General features: G+C 38.6%; 1 protein-coding gene across 1 annotated transcript in view; it reads right to left on the bottom strand.

Annotated features, from left to right (window-relative positions):
- EP300 (EP300 lysine acetyltransferase) overlaps positions 1–23,683 on the bottom strand; it is a 74,542-nt gene continuing 50,859 nt past the window's right edge. Inside the window, exons 19-31 of the mRNA XM_081330484.1 lie at positions 23,006–23,094; positions 21,222–21,302; positions 19,424–19,480; positions 18,356–18,433; positions 16,780–16,847; positions 13,837–13,987; positions 13,067–13,213; positions 11,876–11,989; positions 9,572–9,737; positions 5,114–5,278; positions 4,585–4,746; positions 3,436–3,717; positions 1–2,838 (exon numbers count right to left, since the gene is read on the bottom strand). Of these exons, the coding sequence (XP_081186610.1) occupies positions 574–2,838; positions 3,436–3,717; positions 4,585–4,746; positions 5,114–5,278; positions 9,572–9,737; positions 11,876–11,989; positions 13,067–13,213; positions 13,837–13,987; positions 16,780–16,847; positions 18,356–18,433; positions 19,424–19,480; positions 21,222–21,302; positions 23,006–23,094 (3,825 nt within the window). The 3' untranslated portion in view covers positions 1–573. The remainder of the gene's footprint in view (positions 2,839–3,435; positions 3,718–4,584; positions 4,747–5,113; positions 5,279–9,571; positions 9,738–11,875; positions 11,990–13,066; positions 13,214–13,836; positions 13,988–16,779; positions 16,848–18,355; positions 18,434–19,423; positions 19,481–21,221; positions 21,303–23,005; positions 23,095–23,683) is intronic.

Here is a 23,683-nt window from a genome sequence, read left to right on the forward strand (position 1 = left end):
TATATATATATATATATATATATATATATGTGTGTGTGTGTGTGTGTGTGCACTGTAATTTTAAAGCAACCTTTTTTTTGTCCTCCAGTTTAGGTAATGTTCTTTTTGTTTTGTTTTTGTTGCTGTTTTTGCAGTAGACAAGAGGAAAACCAGAATAGGGTAAAGTTAACCATTTGCCTCAGTAAATTATAACTATCAATATTACATATTTTCATTAATTTAAAAAAAATAAAACCTATTGGGAGGCTAGTGAAGGAAGTCATTTGGTCAGCAGCCAAACAACTATCCACTCCCAAGCACCTCCCCAACGCACGCGAAGGGAAAACAAAAACAACAAAAAAGGACTGGTTACAGTCCCAGCCATAACAAAAATATATTTTCTTTGTATTCCATTGTCCCCCATTTCAGTTGGGGTTTTTTTTGTTTGTTTTTAAAACCACAAACTACTGTTGCAGATTTCAGGTGTATTCCAGGGAAAATGTTCTGCTAAGAAAGATTCAAAAAATTGTCTTCAGTACAAAACCTCTTGAGAAAATAAGTTTTTTTTTTGCTCCCAAAATGCTACAATGTATCTTAGCGTATGTCTAGTGTACTCTGTGAAAGATTTGAATTTAAGTCTGAATTATCTGAGCTGAGTCCCAGTTCTGTGGCACCTGCACCATGGAGCCCTGCCATGCCTGGATTACTAGCAAGCTGAGAAAGCATTGCACTCTGGTCCGAGCTGGCAAAGTGCCCTTGATCCATGGGGTTAGCCTGGGCAGCTACCAGTCCTGGATGTGGGGAGCTGGTTTGTGGGGAGACGTGATGTGGAGAAGGTTGAGGCTGCATCCTAGGGGAAGGGCTGGAGTGGGGTGGCTGGGATTGGGGGCGTGGTGAGGGGACAGGTTGTGGAGAACGAACTTGATTGGTAAGCGATGATGGAATCTGTTGACCTTGTAAGTGTGGGGACTGGGCCTGATTAGGAAGCATGTGTTGCTGAGGACTCATAGGATTTGGCTGAGCTGGGGATCCAATTTGCTGTTGGAGTAATCGCTGTTGGTAAGCCTGCTGCAAATTTGATCCGGTGTCTGCACTCATTGCCTGAGGAAGCTGGCTCATCTGTCCCATATTTCCTTGCTGCAACTGCTGCATATGATGCTGCATTCGCTGCTGCTGCTGCTGCTGCTGCTGCTGCTGCTGCGAATACCCAACTCCTTGAGGCTGTTGGAACTGGTTATGATTGGCTATGCCAGGACCTAAATTTGGTCCTGTTCCTTGTTGCTGCTGCTGCTGACGCTGTTGTTCAATCATCTGTCGTCTTAGCAGGAGATCCCGGAACTGGGGAGACATTCCCGAATGATTCATGTTCATTGGCTGTGCCTGAGGATTCATCCCACCCATGGCTTGTTGGGGTGGAGGCTGCTGAGGCGGTGACTGTTGAGGCATGCTAGGCCTCTGAACACCTGCTTGCATTGGATTCATGTTCTGCATGGCTGGATTTGAGTGAACACCTTGTTGTCCTTGCATGATCTGCTGCTGTTGCTGCTGCTGCTGCAGACCTGGCTGGCCCTGAGGCATTCCAGGCTGTCCCGGCATGCCTTGTGGATTCGGGTTACCAGCATACTTGGCAGCCCGCTGCTTAATGAAAGCAGCTAACAACTGAGGATTTGAATGCAAGATGTTAAGCACCTGCTGCTGCTGCATGGGAGAGCTGGGAGACCTGAGAGTCCGCAGCAGGTTTTGTAAGGCTGCCTGAGGCAGAGACCCTGGTTTTGATGGAGCTGTACCAGGTACCTGACCCATTCCTGGTTGTTGTGACATATTCATTGGCTGTCCAGGTTGGGCCATTGACATCATTGTTGGTCTTTGCATTCCGGGCTGCAGCTGCTGAGGTTGTGGCAACCCACCTTGGGCCCATGCTTGCTGCTGCTGAATTCCTGCTGATCCCATCCCTTGGTCTATGTGCCCACCAGGACCTCTGGCCATCTGAGGTGGTGTTACAGTCATAGGCTGTATTGGATTCATTTGAGGCATCTGGTGTTGAATAGGCCTCTGGAAGATTGGAACATGAGCCATCTGCCGCTGGTGATCTGCTACTCGTTGTATCTGCATGGCTATTTCCACGGCAGCTGCAGGAGGACCCTGGATAGGTGGCTGAACAGTCTGAGGAGTTGTTGGAGGAGTTACCTGGCCACCTGCCTTGCCTTGAGACACAGCACCAGGAGGTTGAGTTCTTGCAATGCTATATGGAGGCATATTATTAGGAGGTGCAGATTGTGGTTGTGAAGCAGGCTGTGGGGGAGGCTGAGGCTGTGGTGTTTGAGGAGTTGGTGGCTGCTGGCCTGTTGGAGTAGTTGGTGTAGCTGGTGTAGGTGAAGGCAACCCTTGCTGTTGTCCTACTATGCCTGTCCTCTGCATACTTGCCATCCTCCTCCGGAGCATCTGGGCCTGTTGTAGGCGATGCTGAAGCTGTTGCTGACGAAGTTTATGTTTGATATTTAGGCAAAATGGCACTGGGCACTTGTTCTCCTGGCAGTGCTTAGCATGGTAGCAGCAAAGAGCAATGAGTTGTTTGCAAATTGGACACCCTCCATTGGTTTTGCGTTTGCAACCTTTGGTGTGCTGGACAACTCTCTTCATCTTTTGACAAGATGGCAATGAACAGTTGGCATTGCGACACTGGCAGGCATGAACTAAAGACTGGATGCAACGCTGGATACTCAGGCGACGTGAATCTCCAGGACTCTGAGTGGTGGCTGTCTGTTGGTTGTTGCTCTCATCATCAATTCCAAGGCCCAGTTTCTCCATCTTGTGCTCATGGTTTTTAGTGTTATAGCAGGTAATGCACAAGTCATAATCCTAAACACAGAAATTATTATAGTCAGATACTTGGAATTTTAGACCAACAGAAGTTCAGTAGTTTATAACTCTAAATAACTGTATGAATTGAAGACTACATTATGTTCTACCAATTTCAATATGATAATGGTAATGTTATCTAAGAAAACATTTATATATTTTATGCACATAAGCATCTTTGTCCAGATAAAACAGAAAAATTTATTAAAATAGGCAAAAGTAAAAAGCTGAGCAAGTTAATCAAACGCTTACTAGAGTTAATAGTATATCAAAACTATACAATGAAGATCACAGAAAGTATTGCATTGGTATTAATATACAAAGAATCACAAATCAAGGGCTTTCTCCTATTTTATATTGATGTAGTCTTATATGCATAAACCCATAGAATTCTCAGGTAAATAAAATAATAGGGATTACTATCATTTCATGGATCTCTGTCATATAAAGTTATCAAGCAGGGAGGAGCTATATTGAATGACAGAGGTACCTATATATTTATTATCCAATGATTAAGCATTTACAAGGGAAAATAACAGGCAAAGAAATTCCTGAAATGCAAGTTTAACCAGCTGCTTCACTATAGGTTAGGCATACCTCACAAACAGTGCAATGCCATCTTGTCTCCACGTGGTGCTTGCACTCATTGCAGGTGTACACAAAACGGTCTTGGCTCTGTGTATGCAGCTCTACTAGCATACACATAGTCGACCACATTGCTCTTCGTAGTGAAGAAAACTCAAGATGTTTGTCTCTAGCAAGGGTAAGGAAGGCATCACGCCCGTCCATTAAGTCACATGGAATAAGTGGGTCAGGTTCAATGATGGGAGGCAAAGAGTTGGCTTGAGGACCAGCAATAAGACGGATCACAAAGAAAACCTGTAAGAGAAACAGGCCTATTTTAGGTTTTCTTCTAAGCAACATTTTTTGAATATAAAAAGTTCAATAATCTATGCTTTTAATTTCAGTGTTAAATGTTTGTATAGGTTACAGATATCAGATACAGGCTTTAATTCTTTTTAATTTCATCAAATGCTTATTAGAGCAGTAAGTATAATTTGCAGCAATCCTTCTACCATGTACTAATTAAACACTGAAATCCAGTCATTTAGTTTTCTTTAGTGATCCAGTTATGATTAATGGCAAGTAAGTAGTAGTGCAAGTAAATGGGGGCTTAACTAAAACGTGTGATTTTATTTCTTTTTACCTGGAAATGATAATTATTGGTTGAATTTGTGTAAAATTCAGTCAGAGCCAAAAGAAATGACATATTACAACTTAATACACTGTGTGAATTCAGGCAACATTTCATTACAGATATTGTCAAACAATATCTGTTATTTAAATAAAACAGCTAACTTTATTTTCTGAATATAATCAATTTACAACCATTAGGCTACTTTGGTAACTTTATTAATTGGGTTATTTTAATCTGATTGAACGAATTGTGGGATAGACAATTTTCCTCCATTTATATATCTTGCACACTTTTTTCTTGTATGTGCTTTAGACTGTAAGCCCATGAATGTATTTTATATTGCACTCCCATCCTACAATTTAGCAAAAATGGTCAGTATCTTACATACACATAATAATAGTGCTTTAAAAAGCTAGCAATGCTATTAATTTCTAAAAAGCCATTGATACTGTTCCTGCTTTCTTATTAGCAAGAGCATGTTTCCTTCATCAACCCCTCCCTTCCAAACTCATTTTAGAAGGTCCCGGAAATGTTTTCTTCACTCTTACCTCCTTGTGCTTTTCCATAGTGGCATAGAGTTTCTGGGAAAGATCATTGGAGACATTGGGCATGCCTGGCTTCTTTTTGTTACCACGACTTAAACTGCTCTTATTTTTACTGGTCTTCTTGTTGTTTTTCTTTTTGGCATTTTTACTGTCTCCTTTGCTAACCTGAAAATGAACGTAGTGAAGTTGAACGGCAAACTAAATTTTGTTTGAGGTCTTACCCTCCCCAGAAGAACTGAAGAATCAGTTCAAGAAAACCTTCATTAATTCAGCACAGACCTTCTGAAAGAGCCAAACAAGACTTATAACCATATCTTAATCTCTCTACAACAGGATTGAGAACAGTGGAACATGGAACATTTTAATATTATTCCTGAATTAAAATAAAGTGCCTCTGGTTGGGCCTGAGTCACTTGCTCCTCTGCATCAATTAATTTATCAACATTTCTGGAGCAAAATATATCATTTATTTTCGCTACCTCTACATTTTAAAATGTCAGAGATGAATTTTTGGCAGAAGCTATTTTCTTACATCAGTGCTTTCATTGCTAGTGTTCTCTTCCCTTTTCCTCTCTTCCTCCTCTTGCTCTAATTCCTTAATGCTCTCCTCTAGAACATTTGGCCAGAAATCTCCTTCAAAATAGGGCAGCTCTTTTGCACTTGTTAGACGGTCTTCCGTTGCTTGCTTAAAAATATCCTGCAAAATAAAATATTTTTCAGGACATGTTTAACAATCTGAAAACAGTCAAATAGTTGTCAATTTTTATTTTTATTTTTTAAATTTTTGTTACTTTTAAAATAATAGAAAAGGAGAAAACAAAAAGATACAGACATTGTAAAGTAAATATATAACGAGTTCTTAAAAAACAAATGAAAAAGTACAACAGAAAAAGAAAATGAAATCTCTCTCTCCCTCCCTCTCTCTCACACACACAGTGTGGACCTGCAGCATTTTCAGCTTCTGAAGTACTGAAACCTAAGGTACCAGAACTTGTTAAATTCTTTAAAATTAAAAAAATCCTATTACTGTTTTTTATCTATAATTGTTATCAATAAGTCAATTTGATATGCAGACATATTAAGAGATGAATATAGAATTAGAGATTCCTACATTGCCTCGACCTGTGGCCCCTAATGAAACCAGTTCTGGGGGGGGGGGAAATAGACGAGTGTTGTTTCATATGTTATCTAGATCCCACACATGCACATATGAAGCTTTTCCCACTTGTTTGGACTGGTTCCTAGTGGGCTATGGACTAGTATCCGTGGCCCGGGGGTTGGGGATCCCTGGCCTAGACAATGGAAAAATGTCTTCATTTCTATATAAAGAGTGTTGATGGATATTGAACTATGACTTATAATTCTAAATAATATTTAGAATTTAGTAGACTCCATCATAATTGTATAGATAGGGACTATCTAAGAAAGCATTTTGTTGGAGATGTAATAAGGACAACAATTTTTTAAACACACATTTTTATAATATTCTATAAATTACTAAAATATTCGGAGAAAGTAATGGACCCTATAAATGAGATTGTGTGGCAAGAGCTAAAATTTTCAAAGGATTTTTATTTATTTATTTATTTATTTATAGTTACATTTATATACCGCCCTATTCCCTGAGGACTCAGGGCGGTTTACAGGGAATTAAAATCCACCATACAAAAGTTAAAAAAAAACAATTAAAAAAAAATATTAAATTACCCTGTATACATTAAAACCCCAATTAAAAATTTCTCCTCAGCCTGGGCCTGAGAGCTCAAAGAGCCAGGTCTTCAGGCCCCGGCGGAATGATCGGAGGTCGGGGGCAGTCCTCAGCTCCACCGGCAGCTGGTTCCAGAGGGCAGGCGCTCCCACCGAGAAGGCCCTATCCCTGGGTGTCACCCGCCGGCAATCTCTCACCGGCGGCACCCTGAGCAGACCCTCCCTGTGGGAGCGCACTGGGCGAAGGGCGTTTGATGCCGGCAGCAGGTGTTCCCTCAAATAGCCCGGACCCAGGCCATGTAGGGCTTTATAGGTAATAACCAGCACCTTGAATTTCACCCGGAGGGCAACCGGAAGCCAATGCAGCTCGCGGAGTAGAGGTGTTACATGGGAGTATCGGGAGACCCCCATTACAACTCGCGCGGCCGCATTCTGCACCAGTTGAAGCCTCCGAGTGGTCTTCAAGGGCAGCCCCATGTAGAGAGCGTTACAGTAGTCCAAACGGGAGGTCACAAGCGCATGAGTAACTGTGCGTAGGGCGTCTCGGTCCAGATAGGGACGCAACTGGCGCACCAGGCGAACCTGTGCAAAAGCCCCCCTGGTCACGGCTCCTATGTGGTCTTCAAAATTGAGCCGTGAATCCAGGAGGACGCCCAGGTTGCGAGCCCTATCAACGGGGGGTAACACCTCACCCCCCATCGTTAGAGGTGGAATAACTTGGTTAACCCGAGATGCCGATATGCACAGCCACTCAGTCTTGGCGGGATTGAGACGAAGCCTGTTTCTCCCCATCCAGACCTGAACCGCCTCCAGGCACCGGGACATCACGGAGAGGGCATCGCTGGGTTGGTTCGGGGTGGAAAGAAAAAGTTGGGTATCATCAGCGTACTGGTGATACCCCACACCGAAACCACGAATGATCTCGCCCAGCGGCTTCATATAGATGTTGAACAGGAGAGGCGAGAGGACCGACCCCTGCGGAACTCCACAAATGAGAGACCTCGGGGTGGATCTCTGCCCTCCTGTCAACACCGACTGCGAGCGGCCCTGGAGGTAGGAGGAGAACCACCGTAAAACGGTGCCTCCCACTCCCAACCCCCTGAGACGCCGCAGCAGGATACCATGGTCGATGGTATCGAAAGCCGCTGAGAGATCTAATAGGACCAGGACAGAGGAGCAACCCCTGTCCCTAGCCCTCCAGAGATCATTCACCAGCGCGACCAATGCCGTCTCCGTGCTGTATCCGGGCCTGAAGCCCGATTGGTATGGGTCCAGATAATCAGTTTCCTCCAGGAACAGAGGGAGCTGATGCGCCACCACACTCTCAACAACCTTCGCCAGAAAGCGAAGGTTGGAGACTGGACGATAGTTGTTTAAAACAGCCGGGTCCAAAGCAGGCTTCTTGAGAAGGGGCCTCACCACCGCCTCCTTCAAGGCGGCAGGGAAGACACCCTCCTTCAAAGAAGCAGTTATTACTGCATGGAACCAGCCTCGTGTTCCCTCCCGAGCCGCATAAGCTAGCCAGGAGGGGCACGGATCCAACAAACAGGTGGTGGTGCTCAGTCTCCCCATGATCCTGTCCACATCATCAGGGGAAACAGGGTCGAACTCAGTCCAGATAACGTGCTCAAGACCGCCTGATTCCTCCACGTCAGACTCTGCCCAGTCAGAGTCCAGGCCGGTCCGGATCAGAGCGATTTTGTCCGCCAGATGATGACTAAACTCCTCGGCTCGTCCCTGCAAGGGATCCTCTCTCACCTCCTGGTTAAGGAGGGAGCGAGTCACCCTAAACAGGGCGGCCGGGCGATTATCTGCGGACGCGATAAGGGAGGCAAAGTAGTTAGACTTTGCCGTCCTTATCGCCGCAAGATAAGACCTTATAAAGGTTCTTAACTGCAATCGGTCGGATTCGGATCGGCTGGATCTCCAACCGCTCTCTAGACCTCGTCTCCGACGCTTCATCTCCCGGAGCTCCACAGAGAACCATGGGGCCCATCGGGATCTGCGCCGAGTCAGAGGTCGCATGGGTACAACACAGTCGAGTGCCCTGGTGGCAGCCGTTTCCCAGGCCTCCACCAGAGCATCGACTGGGCTGTGGGTGAGGGTGATAGGTATCGGCCCAAGCGCCCTCTGGAACCGGTCCGGGTCCATTAGGCGCCTGGGGCGGAACCACCTGGTCGGTTCCGCCGCCCAGCGGCGGGGGATGGCATGACGGAAGACCAGCCTCAGGAGGTGGTGATCTGACCATGACAGAGGGGTGATGGATGGAGAACCCCCTCCCAGATCATCCAACCACTGTCCAGACAGGAACACCAGGTCGAGAGTATGATCCCCCTCGTGAGTAGGGCCCTCAATAACCTGGGTCAGGCCCATGGCTGTCATGGAAGCCATGAACTCCCGAGCTAACTCCGACGACCCCCCCATATAGATATGTAATTTTTAAATTACATATCTATTACATAAAATATGACAACTGGAAAATGCGAAAGGATTATCTGTGCCTTTATTATGGCTAAAAAACTGATACTGCAGCACTAGAAAGATTCTTGTATGACCCCATTCTTTCAATGGATTGAAGCAGGGGTCCCCAACCTTGCAGGCCCCAGCCCAGTAGTGGCCTGTTTGGAACTGGGCTGTGGAAGCAAAAGGTGAGTGCATGCGCAGCTTCATTTCTGTGAGCAGTGGGCGCACGCGCAGCTTCATTTGTGTGGGCGGCAATTGTGCGTGCCCGCCACTCTTGAGGAACCATCCTCTTCCCCCCCCAGCCGCGAAGCTGTAAATGTTGGGGATCACTGGATTAAAGACCTGATTACACTTGCCACCTATGAGATGATTATAGATGTAGACTTTATATGGACAAATATAATTAAATATGGGTTTCATTTATAAAAAATACAGTAGGTTAAACAAAATACAATAGCTATAGTAAGATATATGGTTGCATGTTTGATTAGATAAATATATAAAATTGTAGGTATTTCTTGTTGTAATCATATATTATACTTTATAAAGTCCATTTTCTTAAGCCTCACAACAAAAGATAGTTTCCCAATCTTTATTATGTACCTTTTAGATTTTTTAAAATTTAATGCACACTTGGAGGTGCAGAAACATGAAATGTTGTTTCTACCAAGCCTGTTGGACAATCTCAAATAGGCTTCATAAATTTCAAAACTAGATAGGCAATATTGCTTTCAAAGACGTTTTTATACTTTTCTGAAACACTATGACTTAGGAATAAACAGGTAAACAAATGCAATACTTCAACTAATGCACAACTAACCTTATAATCATGGACAATGCGCTCTGACACAGATTTATCCAACATCTTTTTATACCATTCTTGCAGTCGTTTTGGTTTGGGAATTTTTTGATCAGGAGGATGGCAATGGAAAATGTAATCATCTCCTTCACTAGGTGGGCAGGCCCAGATATGTCCAGTTGTATATCTAGTAGGAAAGAAATAAGTTATTAGTTCTATTATACATTATTTCAAATATACTTACCTTATTATCATTTGTTACCTTTTCAAAGCAAGAATGTACTCCACAAGATAGCTGAATCTGAAATATTCTAACTACCATGTTTCCTCGAAAATAAGACCTGGTTTTACATATTTTTTTGCCTGGTGCCTCTTATTTTGGGGAGATGTCTTACCCGCTTAGATTGGGACCACTGCAGCTAGGCCTCCCACACCTCGACACCTGTTATGCTGCTGCCTGAGTTCTTCTGCAGCTGCACGCCACGTAGTGTATTGAGAGCAGCACCGGTGCAAGCCAGGCAGCCTCCTGCCGTGAGTGGCGGCACTGTGGCCTCCTGCCACAAGTGGCAGCTCCGGTGCGAAGCACTATGCGGCCTCCAGCCCTGAGTGGCAGCACTGGCATAATGCACCACATGGCGCCCTGCCGCAAGTGGCAGCACTGGCGTAATGCATTGCAAGAGAACTCGGGCAGCAGCATGATAGGTGTCAGGGCACGGGAGCCCTGGCTACAGTAGTCCTAAGGTAAGCGGGTGCAGGGCGCATGGGGTAGCTCCACCCACCCCCACTCTAGCTTGAATTTTATGCGTGCACCTCGCCCCAAAACTGGGGTTTATTTTGGGGGTAGAGCTTATGCATAAAAATCAAGCTAGGGCTTATTTTCGGGGAAACACGGTATGTCATATCTGAAAACCTCAGAAGTAATAAACAAAAAGGGGTTCAGAAGCTTTCTAGACAAAAATACCTTCTGAGGTAGAAATCAATCTGGAGACCACCCCAGAACTATTTATGACCCGTTTTCAAACTTCCAATAGCTGCACTTTCTTTCTCTCATTCCCTCTCATGTATTGCATTTTGGGCACTTGGCAACTAACTTCCATGTATGCCCATTTGCAATGTCTTGTGACTGCGATTTTCAGGTTTTTTGGCCAACTTTCGGGGTTTACTTTCGGTTTCCAATAAAAAATGCCCATTGGTGAAATTGGGTTTACTTAATGATTACTGCAAAAAAAGTCATAACGTTGAGCATGGTCAGGTGCAGAGTAGTTTAATGACTGTAATTTTGGACTCAATTATGATCGTATTTGAGGACTACCTGTAATCATAGGACACCACAGCTTGATGAGCAGATAGAACTAGTATTGTGTCTATAAGACAAATATATTCTCCTCTCTTGGAATTATTCACCCCATATTTTCTGAATGTTTACCAAATTATTTCTGCTTTAATTTATATTAAGGATTATGAACATTTGAAATAGTTCTTCCATATTCTATTTTTAGAAACATAAAAACCTTGTTCATAAATACATAGTCACACACAACACAATACATGCTTAAATTGCCATTGAAAAGTTATTTTTCCAAAATCAATATTAGTTATCATTGAAATAAACCAAGAAACAAACCAATGAATACAATTAACTGCATGTCTCTCTGCAGTTAATGATGCAGGCATAATCAGAATTTCCTTTATAAGAGTAGCACTTTTTTATGTGCTGCCTTTTCTTTAAGCTATTTTCCTTTCCTAATTTTAAACTTAGATTAAAACTAGCCTAACAATGTATCACATATAATTTAATTTTACATTTCTCTCCCAAAATGATTAAGGCATCAATGAAGCCTTTAATAAAAGGCTACCAGTATTCTAATGTAAATTAAAGATCCATACACTACTCTCAGGTGATCCCTCTAGTTTCAACTGATTTTTATAATAGTAACATAATTTTATGACAGTATTTTAGGAATTCTTTCATTTTATTCTTTTCTAACACACAATCCTCACTTGGAACTCCATATACACATTCTTCAGTGAAGAAACTAAACATTCTTGTTTGCTATTAGTAGTATACTAATCAAATTGCATCTACACCCAAGATAATCAAATACCTGCTGAAAATATACTTAACTTCTGATTGCTACAAAGAAGGGATTGGCAACATGGCCTAGAAAGATCTTATTTAATGTTCAACAGTGTTTCTGTCCACTTGACCTCAATACAATTTGACTTTATAATTTCAAATCTGTTCACTAATCCAAAAAGATTCCATGTTTGTTTTATAAGTTGCAATACACAATAGCACACAATATAATAAAATAGGAAACTTACCCCAACTTCTTAACATACTCTAGGTAACCTATCAGAATTTCATGATAGACAGCAGTCCTCAGGCATTTAGGGCGGAAGAAATGAACACTGTCAAGGTAAGATATGTATACTCGCCTAAAGAAGAGAGAAAGTTCATAAGCTATAACCAGAAACATTTTGCAGTATTCAGTTATTTCCTTTTTCTTCCATTAAGAAATTTGCCTTAACTTCCCCTTTCATAGTCTCTTTTTAAAACTAGTACCTTAATTTAACTATGTTTACTTATTTCTCAAACAAGATTTTTAAGCTATTAACACACTCAGCTCTGGAATAATGTAATGTCTTGGTATGGTCTGCCTTGCAAACTGCAACAGTTGCCAGTTTCCTTCTGGGAGTAATTCAAGTTGGTAAGGATGAATGACACTTCTTTTTTGCTTTTCCTGTTTCCCTCCAGGTTTATTTTCCTTCCTCATCTTTGTTTTTTGTTTTTGCTTTAATAATATTCGTTATTTTTAAATGTTTTTCACAACTGTAAAATGCCCAGAGCAACTAGAATTTGGATGGCATCTATCAATCTATCAGTCAATTAAATAAATACGGGACTAATTCCAAGGAGTTGAAATCTAAAAGATTTGTCTCTAAAAGAATGAACTTTCAAGGAATTATAGACAGCATATTGTGATATCTTTTGTACTTGAACTAAGCCAGTTTATCATTTTGCTTGAATTACAGTTTTGACATAATCGACATTCAGATTGAGGCACTTGTCATAACACCTTTGAAATTCCTTAGTAGTAGTCACTCGGCGCCAAATCTGGGCTATAGGGGGATTGATTATAGGGGGCAAGCATTATTGTGAACCAACACCACACTGGAAGTCAGCATGCCCGACGCTTCTTATGGATGGCTTGTCTGAGTTTTCATAATGTTTCACAGTAGACTTCTGAATTGATGATCGAACCACACTCCATGAACTTCACTAGCAGTACTCCTTTGGCGGGATTTTCTATGGCACAACTTCTGGTGTGGTGTTGGTCGTGGTAATGCTCGCCCACACACCGCTAGATGTACCCAAGAACTTTTATACCTGATCCAGTTATAAAAAGATCCTGCTAGTCTTCTGAATGATTTTTTCCATTTTTTAGGCATTTATCTAGCAATAATCAAATTTTAAGAATTATCAAAAAAATAACTGAATTAAATTTTTTATACCTCTGGTTGGGTTGAGGGCAATCAGATCCATATTCCTGAACATGCATTCCAAAAAAGCATAAATCTACACCATCAATCTCCTCAAAAGCAAAGAGTGCTTTTGTTCGGTAAGGGAATTGTTCTGCCATCTCTCCACTATCTACAAATCTGCAAAATTAAAAGGCATAATATAAAGTAATGCTAGTAAATTTAATACTATCATGCATTATAGGATGCTATAATATGGAAGCTGCCCAACAAACATATTATTTTAGCATTTTATTTTAATAATTAATTCACTTTTATCTATTTTGTTCTGCCATATTTTAACTCTTTCCAAGGGAATCATTTATAGTAAAACAACATATAAATAATAAACCAAACCTAACTAAAACCATTCAAAAGTATAGAGCATCACAGCAATCTAGCAGCATATAAATCTAATAAATAAGGATATAAAGATAATGTTTATTCATTCAAATCTTTTAATAAACTTGTTGATCCTCCAAAGCTTAATTTTTATCATTTCCTTCTTCCAAATCTCTTTTAAATCAATAATATTCTGTATGAAAAGCAGCTCAAAATATGCAACAAATTGTAGATTTGTTGAATCGTCCCAAAAGTAGTACTAATCACTCAAAAATTTTAAAAATGAAACTATCAAATTTTATGCTGCAAGTTCTTTTGACTAACAAAATAACATTTTATTGCTTAGACAAAAGTAGCAATAACACAATTTAATATTCAAACAGAAAAAAACCCATGCCATTCAAAGGTTTAAGGAAAAATACCTTGCTTTCATTCCAGGTTTAACTTCCACAGTTTTCTCTGATGTATGAACCACCCTAACAATGACTTCGCCTGACTCAGGATGATTCTGTCGTCTCAGAAACTCATTCACTCTGTTTTCCAAGAAGGTACCAAGTCTGGTGGTTGGTAATCCTACAAAAATGAAGAATAATTTATCATTAGCAACAAAATAATCTATAAAATGATGCTCTGAACTTGTGGCTCCTAGTTAGAAAGTTACAAATATTTACCTTGTTGAGCAAGTAAAATATACATTTTGTATTAATTTACTTCTTTAAAAATGCACACTGAAATTACTCCAGTAATAGGTTTCAATAAAGATAATACAGCCTCATCTTAAAAAAGGTAAGCTGGGTAATTCTTAGCTAGGAAAATGCTGCACCAGAAAACCCTAGGGATGAAGTCTAGGTAGTAAAAAAACAAACAAAAATAAAAGATGATAAAGCATTTCTAAGCTGTTGCCAAAGGAGATTTGACATACTCTGCCACCTAAGCAAAGAAAGGAAACTAATCTAAAATATATAGGAAGACAATGAGTTTGTTCTAGCCCAAATTTAGGAAGATGTTGAAACCAGAAAAATCACATTGGGGCCAGTGAGTGGAGTCATCTGAATGGAGAAAAATGGAGTTGAAGAATAAACTCCATGGATTGTTATCTTGAAGTTAATATTTTCCATTTTTCAAGAACGAAGCCACCTGTCATGGCAGGTTATCAACAGTCAACGATTGTTATGTTTGTCAGGTTTTTTTAATTATAAAATGATCAACAATAAACCTCCAATTTATTAAAGACGTATGTTCCTCAAAGTGCAATACTGCTGGAATTCAGTATTGGAATTGTTGATCAGATGAACAAACTGCAATTCTTTTACTCCAGTGTATGTTATAAAAAAGGATGGATAATGCCATACAATATTAGTAGGGATGAAAGCCTAAAACATCATTTGTTAATAGAATTCATTGAAAACAATGGGAATAACTCCCCAAAGAGTACAGGCTATCCTTACTTAACAACTGGTCATGTTACAATTATTTGAAGTTACAAGGACCACAGAATGGTGCTTTATGCTGGTAAAGCACTGCTGGCTGTTATAATTTGGTCATGCTGCCCTTCCCCCAGTCATAAAACTGCACATGTGTTAGGTGGGCCAGCTTTATGACCATTCATGGCATTCCACAATCACACGATCCAGATTTGTGATGGTTTTTGATTGGCAAAAACCGCTCCATTCAAATGAATGGATTCACTTAACAACCCTCATGCAAAAAGGATGGAAAATTACTGCTGGCTATGTGGGTATTCTTATGGCCACAATGACTTATGAGTATAAGTCCAGGCTCAATTATGGTCGTACATTAAGGACTACCTTTAACTTCTGCAAAGGATTACATATTAATAGTACATATTAATGGATTACATATTAATAGTATGGATATAATAGTACATAGTATTACATACATTGTTAGTATGGTTAGTAATACATAGATTGTTTAGTTTAGTATGGTTAATAAATATGTCTTGGAATGAATTCAAACAGTCCAAGCATTACAATCCTAATTACCCTAACCCTAACCATCTCTTTAGTAGTAAGGATATAATAGTACATAATATTACATAAATTGTTAGTATGGTTAGTAAATATGTCTTGGAATGAATCCAATAGTTAGGATTGTAATAATCCTAATATAGTATATTGTTCAGTATACAGTATATATGGTTACATATTAATAGTATGGATATAATAGTACATAGTATTACATACATTGTTTAGTTTAGTATGGTTAGTAAATATGGAACAAATTCAAACAGCCCAAGCATTACAATCCTAACTATCCTAACCCTAACCATCTATGTTTTGTTTGTTTAGTTAAGGGTTTGGTAGAGAATAGTATTCTCAAGACATCTACATACAGGACCCAGATTGTTGGGAGCAATAAGCTGACTTTGTAATAATGCCGCTTGGGGGGGTGGGGTGAAAGCCCTAATAAGCAGGCATATACATAGAATGAAGGCTACTGCTAAGCTTGTAAGCCGCCCTGAGTCTTCGGAGAAGAGCGGGATATAAATGGAATTAAAATAAAAATAAATAAAATACTGTTAAGTTTATTGTTCACATATTGTAGACATGTGTTGGAATTCACCCGAATTCATCCAAACAGCTCAAGTATTGCAATCCTAACTATCCTAACCCTAACCGGTTTGATAGAGAATAGTATTCCCACGCTCCCACCCTCAAGACATCTACATAATGTTTAGTTAGTATTGTAATAATCCTATCTCGTGTTGGTTGATTTGGATATAATAATAATAATCGTTACTTCATCTTTTTTGGAAGCCAGTAGTTGTCAATTATTATTATTATTATAGACTATCCAAACCAACCATACTCGAGTCATCAAGAGTGCACTTCGCACACGTGCCTTTGGCACTCTTGATGACGTTGCTTCATGACTCTCGTATTGGTTGATTTGGATAGTTAGGATATCTATCTATTTAGAACAGTAGATATCCTTCGGTATGTCAAACATCTGAATTCTCTGTCAGATCACAGAACTCTCTCCTGAGTGAAACTTCTTACAGAAGGCTTTGAGAAACACAACTTCAGATCTGCTAGAAATATACTGCTCAAAAAAATAAAGGGAACACTTAAACAGCACAATGTACTGTATTTAATAGTAGGATGTCTTATCTTGTGTTCCCTTTATTTTTTTGAGCAGTATAGTTTTATTTGGCTCCTCCAGAAAGTTGTTTTTATTCTACTTTTCTATTTTGATTTTTTTTATATCAGTTTTATTATCATTGTTTTTATTTTACTTTAAATTGCTTTGGTATTAATAGAATAAATAAAAACATTTTAAATAAATACATCAATTTAAAAAATCAAATAGAAGTAAAAATGAGAAATATACTAATCTCTACTTACTTCTAGCAGAAAATTTGTTCTCTCTTCGAGTTCGTCCGGATTTTTTTAGGCAACCATCACAGACAAAGCTACAACAGAAGTAAATACTTTAAATTTCTAACATAATTAAAATATTTCTATAAAAATATCTCCACTGCATGTTCTAGTATACGATACTAATTATTAAATATGGATTGCAAACTGTCACTGAACAGCCTAAATTATCCTTGTTCCAGTATATCAAAGTCTGAGTAGAACACCTGGTTTCACCTGGTTTAATAATATATAACATCACTACAGATTGTCATTGACATAACGACTATTTGTTCAATGACTGTTACAGTGGGGCTGAACAAAGTGACTTACAACTAGTCCCTGAAGTTACAACCACTGCAGCGCCCCAATGGTCACTTGATCAAAAATCGTTGCAGCCCACCTGCACTTACAATCACAGGGGCACTTCAAATCTCCCCCCTCCCCCACATCACCCTCCCATCTATGTTCTTGTGGCCCCCTACACACCAAGGTCCCTGCTGCCCTAGCTGATCTGTGCCGATTTCTTGCCCCTACTATTGGCCAAGCTTGTCTGGCCTGGCCCTCTGCAAGACAGCTGGTGGTCCTACGGGGCTTTCTTCCCCAGATTCCACATGGGGATTTCCTTACAATACCTGCAGTAGAAACCCTCACAAGGACAGCAGCTGCCTCATGAAATGCCAGGCCTTGTCCCTATTGGAATTTTTTAAAAAATGTACATGGAAACCAAAACTAAATAGCAATACTAATATCTTGCTCATGGTCACTCACTCATGCCTTGGTCAGTTCCTGTTTGAATTATTGCAATGTACTCTACTTAGGTTTGTGTTTGAAGATCAAATTGAAAGTTACAACTGGTCCAGAATGTGGCTACACACACAATTACAAGTGCCCCTTTGCAGTGCAAGCTGCACTGGCTTCTGGTTTTCTTCTGAATACAATTCAAGGTGCTGGTCATTACCTTTAAAGCCCCATATGGCATAGGACCAGGTTATTATCAGTGCAATTGTCTTTTCCCTAAGGACATCTACCCATTCTACCAGATGAAATAGGATGAGCACGCTTCTAGTCCCTTCCCTTAAAAATGTCATCTTATGGGATCTAGGAAATGTGCCTTTTCCATGGCAGTCCCTGCCCTGTGGAAAACACCCCCTTGAAGTTCAGCAGGCAGCTATCTCCCTTCTAAAAAACACTTAAGACCTGACTATTCACCCAGATACTGGAACAGGGTGAAATAAATAAGAGGATTTAACAATGGACCTCATGTAGAAGCTTAACTTTGGTATCGGATTTTTTTGTTTATGGTTTTAATAGAGCTATACATTGTGTTGTATTATTATTTATATTGTTTTAATTTCTGGTTGTGAGCTCCCAGAGTTTGATGTAAGATTGCAGCTATATAAAAGTTTTGAATAAATAAAATTACATCACAACTTTGTTAATCTATTAGAGGGTAATCAAAGGTCACATGGAACTACAATAAACTTTAGTATTAGCATGTTTTCCAAATATCATTGTGTAATTTTTACAATTGTAAATAAATACAAAAGGAAAAGCAGCATACCCAGATGGCCAGATTATTTCATTGTGAAGTACACAAATCTGATGCATCTTTCTTCCACATTCTATACATTCAACAAATCTAGAATAGAAAAGAGCCATAAGCACTCAAAAAAGTTGATAGTTATTTAAATTATGTTTCAGGGATAAAGAGATTATGCAATGTGGCAAAATCTTTTAAGCCTACAGAGGTATGTATGTATGTGTATGCATATGTATGTATACACACACACACACACACACCTTTAATCAGAAATATATAAAAAGTATCATTCTGAAGTACAAAATGATATCATTTAAAACTAAAATGCTATCTCACATATACTAACAGAGATATGAGATGTGAATTCTACACTACACTATTCTATACCATTTAAATAAAAGTACCTCAAGCTCCAACATACCTATATGTAATATGTTTGCAAGTATACATACAGTATCTACCTACTTACATGTATAAAAGGAGAGGGAAAGATGAATCAGTATTTTTTTAACAACCTAATTAAATGTTTAAGATGAAAGTTTCAAAGATGGATCCAAAATCAAGTCATTTCCCCCCCTAGTATAGGTAGTCCTCATTTTACAACCAGAATTAGGACTGGAAATGCCATTGCTAAAAGATGTTAATAGTTAAGAAAACATCACCATGCCAGACTTATGTCAGTTCCATTGTGGTAATTAAGTAAATCACCCATGGTTGGTGAGACATGTGACCACAATTTGGGATTTTAATGCAGGATCCTCCATTGACTGCTTGTCACAAGCCAGTTATGAAGGTGATAGGATGCTGAAATGGTTATAAATTTGTACCAATTGCAAAGTGTCCAAATGTTGATCATATAAGTGCAGGACACTGCAATGCCTTTAAGTTTGAAGACTGGGTGTTCAAACTGCTGTAACTTTGATCAGTCACTAAATAGGACAGTCATTAATTGAAGACTACCTGTATCATCAAATATGAATAAAGCAATCAATATTTTTCAGTCCCAAAGCAAAAATAAACGAGCAACAAAACGGTAACACATTTGTTTTCTTCTAAAGATATAAATTTAGTTGCTCAAGTATCACTTACTGTTCTGGATCCAGTGTATCATTTTTTCTTTTTGAAAACTGATCTTTATTTATTGTGCTGAGGAGAAAAATGGGCAATTTTAGTTGTACGAAGATGGGTATTAACATCATAAAATAGTTTTAGATCTTCAGCAGATACATCTACATTTATGTAGGATCTTCTAAGCATACTGCTTTTTAGGAATGTTTTGGGAATAAAGGAAAGGTCTGAATTAAAGAAGATGATATAGTATCCCAAGCTAATACTTTCAAAGAAACAACCAGTGGATTTAGACACTGGAAACTGTGTGGTTCTGACCTGAGAACAATCTGGCAAGAAGCTCCAGAAGATTTCTTCCTAATGGGGTATAAAAACCACCTATGTCTGTAAACTATCTATCAGCTATACACCTATCTAATGGCTGGTCATACAGGAGGCATAGAACACATTCATTTTCAAACATGTTTAGTCACTTGAATGAAAACACAACCTACTGGTTACATCAATCAGGCTATCACTTCTCATTTCTTGACAGAGAGGTCAGGACACAGTTATCCATACACAACTCAAGTTAATTTCTTATATAAACAAACTAAGCCAGGAATACCATAATTTGTACTTTTTAGTACAAGGTTAACTTTGTGAGGTTCAGAAATTCCAGCTGATCCAGAATTTCTCATGATTAAGGTCACATATAAATCATTATAACTGTAAGACTAGAGAACTAACTAGTTACAAGCACAATTTAAACTAGTGGCTTAATTTCTATGGCCTAAAATAAAAGCTATCTGAAAAAATGTTGCAAGTCCTTTCTAACAGATACGTTCCTCCAAAATCAGGACTTCTAGCAAGCAGTAACTCAGATTATGCCATTGTTGCCTCAGCAGAATTGTCTGATTAGTTTCCTATCATCTTTTGACATTGGTAAATTCATTTTCAGGAAAAGAAAAGATTTACCATTTCAGAATTTAATCTGGTTTACAATTATGTCTGCTAAATTTGGTATAGTTACAAAAATATAGCTTTGGGGCAACACAGTGATAAGAGTTTATCACTTTCTATGAACTGAAAAGTTATATAAAGAAATAATTCATTTGTTTGTCAGAAGAGAAATATATACCTGCTAAATATTTATTGCAGTTATTTTCATTTTCCCCAGTAAAATAAAACAAAGGATTAAAGAAGTTACAGTCCCATCGAACATTTAAAGTTTATTATTACATTACATTTTTATTTTGTTTTCTATAAATGTAATATTGCTAAGAGATAATTATTTCAAGACACCACCTATGGAAAATTCATAGTACGCTACAAATCTTAACACTACTTTGCAGAACATCATTGCTCAGTATCTAAGAAATTTATTATTACAAAACAAGTAGAAATATAGCACTTGAAACTATGAGAATGCCCTAACTTTAGAACTTGTAGTATTAAAAAAATTAATGAGATAATTAAAAAATATATAATTATATAATTATTCCAGATCTAAGCTTTTCTTTGAACTTTGAAATTTTAACGACCCATTTTTGTACAGCAAAATCAATTTACAGTTATAGGATTAAAAATGTTAATATTAGTAACATTTATGCACTTTCCGTATATACTTAATCACAAAATTCTTATTATTCCATCTTGACCTGAAATGTTAAAATAAGAATTTGTTCTGAAATCTATCACTTGGAGGTTTATCTTAAAACTTTTTACTGAAACATGGCTTTTTCAAAAAGATATAGAATGTACATCATGATAGATTTGCTACTACCGTAATTATAACTTCTGAAACTTAAATGTTATTAAAGAGGACACAATTACTCACGTTTGTGGTTGTGATGGATCATCCCCCAAAGAAACGCTCTCCCCTTGGATTTCGTTGAAGCACTTCTCACAGAAATGATACCTGTCGGCAAGAAGGCCATATTTGGGTGAACTGTTCCGTCCACACAACACAGCCCAAGCCAAGCAACGAAGTCACCAATCACAGCAGGCCAAGGAGGGGGGGCGGGAGCAGAGAGCAGGTCATCAACGACGACAGGGACATTCAATGATGAAGATTTATGGGACCCAGAGTTTGATATTGGTTGTTTTGTTTTTTGTTTTTGTTTTGTTTTGGGTTGTTTTTTTGCAATCAAAGCCAAGTGCAGACAACGACAAGCATGAAGGAGAAATAAAAATATACATACAAACAAAGAAATGGGGTTTTCAGGACAAAAAACAAAAAACACAGAAGCAAGACAGGACAACACAAAGCAGAAAGCCAAGGCAAAGCACAGATTAGCATTAAATCTCTCAAATGGGATTACAAGCAGCAAATTATAGCAAACAAAATATATTTGGTTAAGTATACCCATGCTCAATTACCAATCAAAATGAAGAAAAAAGAATAAGTGCAACTGCTGCTCTGGCAGCTGCATCAACTTAGCAACTTTCTTCACATCTAATATGAAAGAGCAGGATAGACATGAAAATAAACTATCCTGCAAATGCTTAAATGTTTATGGAGCATATACTTAAATATTTGTTTGCAACAACTCTTTAAAGGAGTTATTTGAATAATTTTATCCAGTTATTCACGATTTGTTGAAATGTTAGATGCAATAACAAGCAGCTGCACACTGTATATTATTAACAGGTGAAATCCATAAATTTGGATGTATGGAATAGCTGTTGTATTAAGGGGATTCCATCTTCATTTGATTTGGATTTGAACTATGTCAAGAGTTTATAGAAACTGCTGTCTCTCTATTGCTTCAGGAAGGGCGCACAAAGACAAAGGAAAACCAAAACCAAAACAACTACACAAAACCCCCAAAATTGTGACAATATTTTAAAGCAAAACAAAAACAACACTATCAGATCTGTAATCGCTAAGGAATGAATCATACTAGTCACTTCTCCATTCCTTTTTTTTAGCATGCAATAAAAGGAAATTATATACACTAGTAATGCTATATTATCAGCTTGGATATTCAGAAAATCAGGACATGAAGTGCCATTTAATAAAATGGTTTTGACTTTGAACAGCAACTCTTTTATTACAAGTAACAGTATGAATATGGGATGCAAATTAAAAGTTAAAAAATAACCCTTTTCCTTGAAGTAATAAATCTGACTTATTAACTGAAAGTATATAGCTGTAAAAATACATTAAATATTTTTTGTTTGAATTCTTTATCTCCCTAAGAAACCCAAAACAGATGACAATCCTTCTGTTTAACAGAAGAGAAAATCTTCATCTCTTGCATTTCTAAAAAGATTAAATCATCACAACAATAGACATATACACATACACAGTCACTCACACACACATATTATTACTGAGGCGCATCAGTACAGTATACAACATCTGCTTGTTGCTGGAACTCCAAACCAGGTGGGCCTTGAACTAATCCAGTTGTTAAACAATAGTACTTGACATACATTAGTTATATCTAAATTATCTTAAGGTATGAAAACTGAATTGTGAAATAATAAGCATCTACTTTCAATGTGTTTTTCTGAACAACACAGATTAGTTTTTGCTGCTGTTAATGTGACATTGATTTAAAGAGAAAAGTTTTAAAAAGCAAAAAACAGTGAGTAGGTGCACTACTGCTTTCTTACCTGTTTTGGTAACTGTAATATGTAGCATCCCGTGGAATTGTACATAATTGTTTGCCGTAACAACATAAAGTCTGTGGTGAAAATTCCAACTGCAAAAAGAGGGGGACAGGTTGCTTACAAACATGTGAAACTCACAAGAATGTCAAATATAATTAGTATTGCATACTGAAATTAAGTGGGAAGACACAGACCATACCCAGTCAGACAAACACAAAGGGTTGCATTGTTTTGCGCCAAACTGCTTCAAACAAATTGCTTTGGGAGCTTTTGGGTGATGCCATTCATAAGCTCATAAATCGTCAATGGATGTGTGGTTAAGAATGTGTGGTTAAGAAATTATATTTCTTAACCACAGATTTATATTTTTAAGCATTTGTGAAGATATAACTAGCTGTCGATGCAATGAATATTTACTTCCTAAGAAATTCTGTTTTGGTGGATCAAAACCAACACTGTCTACATTTAGAAATGGTTTCTGTCATCAGTACAAACCTGATGAAAATTCACAACAGACAGTCCTCGACTTACAATCAATTGTTTAGTGACTGAAGTTACAATGGAACTGAAAAACATGACTTATAACTGGGTTTTACACTTACGACCTTTGCAGCATCCTCATGGTCACATGATCCAAATTTGGGTGCTTGGCAACTAGCATGTATTATGACAGTTGCACTA

Source organism: Vipera berus, assembly GCF_964194415.1.
Source record: "Vipera berus genome assembly, chromosome: 6".
In the NCBI taxonomy this organism is placed as follows: domain Eukaryota; kingdom Metazoa; phylum Chordata; class Lepidosauria; order Squamata; family Viperidae; genus Vipera; species Vipera berus.